The sequence below is a fragment of the Sphaeramia orbicularis genome, chromosome 21 (assembly GCF_902148855.1).
Source record: "Sphaeramia orbicularis chromosome 21, fSphaOr1.1, whole genome shotgun sequence".
Taxonomy (NCBI): domain Eukaryota; kingdom Metazoa; phylum Chordata; class Actinopteri; order Kurtiformes; family Apogonidae; genus Sphaeramia; species Sphaeramia orbicularis.
This window is the reverse complement of record NC_043977.1, coordinates 20,019,215-20,025,415: the sequence shown is the minus strand read 5'-3', so window position 1 is coordinate 20,025,415 and position 6,201 is coordinate 20,019,215. Positions and strand designations below refer to the sequence as shown.

The 6,201-nt window shown below is 37.6% G+C and overlaps 1 protein-coding gene across 2 annotated transcripts; it reads right to left on the bottom strand.

Moving 5' to 3' along the window:
• Window positions 1-851: 851 nt before the first annotated feature.
• On the bottom strand, window positions 852-5,826 carry tmem169b (transmembrane protein 169b). Of its 2 annotated transcripts, XM_030125671.1 has the most exons (3): window positions 5,693-5,826; window positions 3,550-3,950; window positions 1,737-2,371 (listed from the first exon to the last, which is right to left on the bottom strand). In XM_030125671.1, the coding sequence occupies exons 2-3, from the start codon at window positions 3,821-3,823 to the stop codon at window positions 1,737-1,739; spliced, it is 909 nt and encodes a 302-aa protein (XP_029981531.1). In that variant the 5' UTR covers window positions 3,824-3,950; window positions 5,693-5,826. The 2 variants fall into 2 exon arrangements, with proteins under 2 accessions (XP_029981532.1, XP_029981531.1); XM_030125672.1 differs by lacking the exon at window positions 5,693-5,826 and having other exon boundaries at window positions 852-2,371; window positions 3,550-3,823.
• Between the last annotated feature and the right edge of the window lie 375 nt (window positions 5,827-6,201).

Sequence of the window (6,201 nt, the reverse complement as noted above, 5' to 3'; positions counted from 1 at the left end):
AATCCTCAATGTACTCTTACCTCAAAGTCCCAAGAGTCCAAAACACTTAAATATTTAAAATAAATTAAATAAAAATAACATGGAAATGTTGCAGGAAAATAAAAGAGAACTACATTTTACTTCACCAAAACTGTGAAGACATGCATTTAACGATTACAAACAACTGACCTGACGGAACCTGAATAAATACAGAACCATAAAAAATTATAGCCAAAAGGGAAAAAAAAAAGAGAAGCACAAAAGGAATGCCAGATTTGCCCGGTCATCCTGACAACAGCTTCAAATCATGGTTGGATTATGGCTACAGGGCCCTGAGGGTAAATAAGGTGTGAACCCATATCGATTCCCTTCAAGCCACCCTCTGAGTAAGTTTATGTACTCTGTCTGCTCTGATTATGAATCATCTAGAGAATGCACAGCAGCAGCAGTACAGGACATCTTAATTATATTTGTTCAGGGGTCAAGAAATAATCATGTTAGGGCACCTTCTGGCCCCAGGTTCTAAATTTCTTTGTCTATGGAGAAATAGCCTGTAAGCTGAGTATTAGCTGGCATTACAGATGTATTTGCACCCACTTTAACACTCAAAGACCCCACCTATTATTGTGGTGAATTCAAATTATTTTTTTCTCTACTTTTAACCTTTCTTTAACCTATTTTTGAGTAAAAGTTGTGCATTTCCTATATTTAATTTACTGATCATATAGAGGTTCATAAAACCCCAGGGTAAAGTCAAAGGTTATTATATCAGAACAGAAAGAACAGAAGAAAAAGTGACTTTTTCAGCAAAATGTATAAGTAACTGAATGTAAAAACAAATGTCTACAACCCTTCCATTTATCAAATTACATTGGTTTTACTGATGAATCGATGTTGCGGAAGAATAGGGTGTTTCCATGTTTACTGCAGAGCCTCTGAACATCTAAATAAAACACATCTGATGCTGCTAAAAAGCTGACAGACTGCATTTTAAATGAATTGTGTAATTGTATTGATAGGATTAGTGGTTCAAAAGTTATTAAACATTTTAAATCAATTGACTGTTTAGGTCTTTGAGAGTTAAGGTGCTTGGTCCTTTAACTGATGTTGTGCTTACTGGCGCATATTGTAATGAAACTTCCAAATAATCAAATCTATACTTGTATAATAAAAACATGTGCATCTAGGACCCTGTACATAATCCAGCCTCACCCTAAATCTTTCATTACATGTGTAGTTGAATGATGATTTCACATACACAACTGTGTTGCCTTTGAAAACATGTCTGATGATAGTGCACAGCACAGTGATCAATAACATTAATATACAGGTATTTACAGATGAAGTGAATCTTGGTTTTAAGTTCACGGCCTCTCGTGTGTGTGTACTGGAGCGGGCACCTTAACATACTGAAGTTAGGAGGCACTGAGGGCTGTATGTATCAAAAGATCTTTAGGTGGTACCACTGTTCACTAATGGATGACGGCCTTTTATCGACCTGAGGGAAAGTGTAACCTAAAAGTAAAAAAATACCCAGTGTATCCACTCCAATGGCATTACTAATATAGAATAAGGTAATGCTTTACAGTACAGTACTAGAAATAGTTGAGAACATCGGGACAGTTCAGGCAGTGTTAAATAATTGTCGTTTAGAGTATAGTATAGTGAAGCAGGCTCCAACTCGTGCTGAGCCTCAATGAGATCTTCATACTTTTACACTCTGACCTCAGCCTTTTCTGGACCCTCCACACTTGGTTTTACACTGACGACGTCTGGGCAAGTTCACTGGGGGCTTTGCTTTGCAGAGTGCCCGAAACAGTGTCAGAGTCAAGCAGCTCTACTATGCTGTACGGGGAACAGTCCTCCAGTCCCAGCTTCCCACAGGCCCAGCCACAAAAGCCCTTCTCCAGATCTCGCACCGCCTGCCACCACTCACTGAAGGCCCAGGAGACCTGCACCACGGCTGAGTACAGGGCCAGAGACAACGCCATTGGCATGATGAGCATCGGGTAGAAGATGATGAGGAAGGGGCATATTGTAATCTTGTGCCAGAACGTCCGTTCTTCGTTGTACACCAGGAAAACGTTATACCAGGTGAGAGTGCCGTAGTAGAAGGAGGTGATGAAGGACAGGAGGAAAACCACAGGGACACAGGAGATGCTCCAGAGGACAACATGGGGTCCCTCACCCACCCCTAAGCTGCAGCTGCGTTTGGAACCTTCACCGGCCTCACACTCTGCATCCAGACGCTCCTTTGACTTGGCCAGGTCCCTGAGCTCCTTCTCTGTCAGAGTGACGTGGATGTCCACCACCTGACCCTTCTTCTTACCTCTGGTGATGGTTCCTGTCAGTGTCACATAACGGCTGTCTGGAGGAAGGTTCCAGCCTCCTCCTGTTAAGACATTAAATAAGATAGTTACAGTGGTGGCAAATAAAAGCTCCAGCTCTTATGGTTTCTGTTTATTTAATACTAAACTGAATTACAGCAGGACAGTGATTTAGTAAATAAAACAAGAACAACAGCTGTTTCCTCAGTTTAGTTTATACAAGTAAATTTATATGGTTTTACTTTGTGATGCTACTTCATCACCTGTATCATAATATTGATAATAAATCACAGTTATCTTTATCCATGTTTGAGATTTTTATTTTTGCATGAAACAAACATAACTTCATCATATTTACGGCACAGACAAATTCACTTTATCTAACAGGAGGCCAAAAATTTCATATAGAACCAGATTTCTGTTTTAATACTCAGTAAATCTCATCAGATTCAGTGCATGCGGTGCACACACCTACAGCATTTGTTGATTTGTATTCATCAGTATTATATTTGGAGACCATTTCTGTTTAATGGTGGTATACATTAGCAAGAAAACGTATATGAACTCTGAAAATTCATTGTTTTCTGGATGAATTGGCCGTAAAATGTGATCTGATCTGCATACAACTCACAAGTACAAACGCAATAATCTTAAACTTATACTCACACATAGTTCTTTTTATATGCATATTTATTCTATTTTCTATATTCTATAGTTTTTATATGCATATTTACTCTATCTTGTATATAGTATCCTGTATATATAGAACCTGTTTGTATAATTGCTGCTGCATGGTGAGCCAACTGCATCGAAATTTCATTTTGATGTAAAATCTGGAATGACAAATAAAGTCTGTGTAAGTCTGAGTTTAAGTCTAATGTCAAACAAATATAATATTCCATGTCTTTATTTAACACAGCTTTTAAAGCTTATTCATGTGGGGAAAAAAAGTTCACATGCCTAACTGTTACCACTATATAACGAGGTGCTGAAACATGACACTAAAAAGGTAAAACAGACACCTTAAGATACATTTCATTCCCATGTTATTAAACTTCTTTGAGTGTATAAAAATGCAGGGGAGCTGGAAGTGAACACTAAAGTTTTCTACATGTAATTTCCTTGGTGATAAAATAGAAAATTGATAATTCAGGAACAAATATCGGCCTACACAGACATGACCACACTGCAAAACGTAAACAGTGTAAAACCTCCAGTAATAACAAATGGGGTCTAACATCACCTTCTCCTGTAGGTGTGCACAGGAACTTCGCTCCCTCCTCTATGCTCCTCTCTGCTCCTTCCTCTCCATTTTGCTCCTCACTGGGCATCCTTTCCATGTCAGACCGATAGACTATGATGGACTCTGGACGGGGGTCTTTCTTCTTCCTCCTCTTCCTCCTTAGAGATGGTCCTGTTTCTCCCTCATCCACATGGTTCCCTGATATGTCTGATCTCAGGGATATCATCTGGGGGCTGCCCTCCCCTTCAGTTTGAGACTCTTCCACTTGTGCCATGCTCTCAGTTGCTTTGACTTTACTTGTACTTTATGCTACTTTTTCTTATTCTATGGACACTAATGGGAGAATTGTGAGCATCCCAAGCCTTGCGCATCCATTGTGTTTGATTGTTTTAGAATTACGTCTGAAAGGGAAATGAAAAAAGCAAATAAAAAAAAAAAGTGGAACTCAGAAACACGGACTTAATTGACATCATGATTGCTGCATATAAATCCAAAGTCACCAGCAAACTAATCACAAAGATCTACTCATGTTTACAATCAAACAAAGGAGTTTCTACACTTTATATTAAATATAAATGGGAGAAAGAGGCCAAAATAATCATCTCAGAAAAGGACTGATGGAACATTTGTAAAACCCAATCAGGCACGTCAAATTCTGGTCATTGGAAGGAATTCACCTGGAAAAATATTGTCAGATTTTTCATTACCCCCAAATAAAACAAATGCAAAAGGGCCGACCGAATTATGGGAATTGTTGGAGAAAATGTGGGAATGCCCTTGCAGACCATTTTCACATTTTCTGGGATTGTCCAAGAATTAGGCTTTACTGGATTGAAACGATGAAAATGATTAACATAATAACGGGGTTTGAGATTAAACATGATTTCTGCACAGTTTATCTTGGAAATCTACCACCCACAGTCAATTCTAGAGACAAATACCTGATTAACATAATGATGGCAGCCTGTAAGAAAGCCATAACAAGAAAATGGCTGAGCAAAGAACCCCCAACAAAGAAGGAATGGATTGGAATTATTAAAGAAATATACAATATGGAAAAAATAACATTCTCCTTGAACCATAATTTGGACAAATTTACTAATTATTGGCTAAAATGGACATCTATCCCAGAAGATGTGATGCCCCAATAGGACAACATCTTGTTTTTTCCCATGAGAAATACACATATAATCTCAACATCTGTGTGTTTTACTATCAGCATATGTAAATATGTATTCCAGGAAAATGTGCACAAATGTTTACAAAAATGATGGATGTAATTATGTCAGCAGGTTTACAGGACATGATCTGATGCAACTTGAGAATATAGCTGAATAATCTGAAATGGACTGAAACAGGACAATAGCCAAACTAACTCAACCCTCTTATCATGATGGGATAATATTGTGACTCACTAACCCACTTCTTTGTATTTTAAGTTTTGATAGTGCCCTGTCTGTGCTTGTTGATGTTTCTTGTTTCGTATGTCTTTACTTTTTTGTTTTACTGTTTGTTTGTTAAAAAAAAAAATGTAAAAATCTGTTAAAAATAAAGTAGAAAAAAAAGAAAAAAAAAACAAATAAACAGAGAGAAAAGAAAAGGTACCATTAGGAAAAGCAGAATTTCTTTCAGTTTTTTTTTTTTTAATTTAATCCTCTGTGTACACTCATCCTGGCCTAGATTCTGTGGCTTAATGTGATGCTGACTTAGAAAATCACACAAATGTCACTTTATTTTTGATGTAACGGTATGTGGCATCCGCACCTACAGAGAACAAATCGCGCTGGATGGGTGACACACAAAGCATGATATATTTAAGGGGGGTGAGGGGGGGGGGTCTGTGTTGCCTTGCATGACAGCACACCGAACCCCCCTCTGTGTATCAGTATCTCAGCTACAATCAGCCCATTGCCTTTGCAGATACATTATTACAGAAATGCTGAGTGATTCACAGACTAATGGTGCTGATTTTCGACAAGCTGCAAGATGTGATAAAAGCGGCTGAAAGCGACAAAGCAGCCCATTCTTCACCCAGCTGATCCCCTCCCATTTAAATCCCACCCATGTCCGCTCTTTGTCTGCAGCCGGCGAACAATATGTACAAGGAATTCAACTGCAAATGAAAGGTGAAATGCAGCCTTACCGTCAATAAGCTGTACGGGTAAGCAAACGATGCAGTGTGGAAGTAGAAATAAGTGCATTTATCTGATACACTGCAAGAGCTTCAGCATCTCAACGCTGTTGTCGCCGATACAGATGCGCTACGTAAAATGTTTTCCAGAATAGCACTAAGCCCGCCCTCCAACCGCTGTCACATGAGCAGGGGGGAAAAAAGACAGGAAATACCTTAAAGTGTTTGATAAAAGTATCAGAAGCTACATAATAATAATAATAATAATAATAATAATAATAATAATAATAATAATAATAACCAGATCAAAAGAAAATAATAAAAGTAATAATTTACCCTTTTCAATGTAATTGAATTATTATTATTATTATTATTATTATTATTATTATTATTATTATTATTATTATTATTATTATTATTAATAATAATAATAAGTTTATACGTCTTCCTACTCCTTTTCGACCATGCAAATACAGACACGTTCTTGAAAATAGATTCGGTACATTTAAATGTTATTTTGT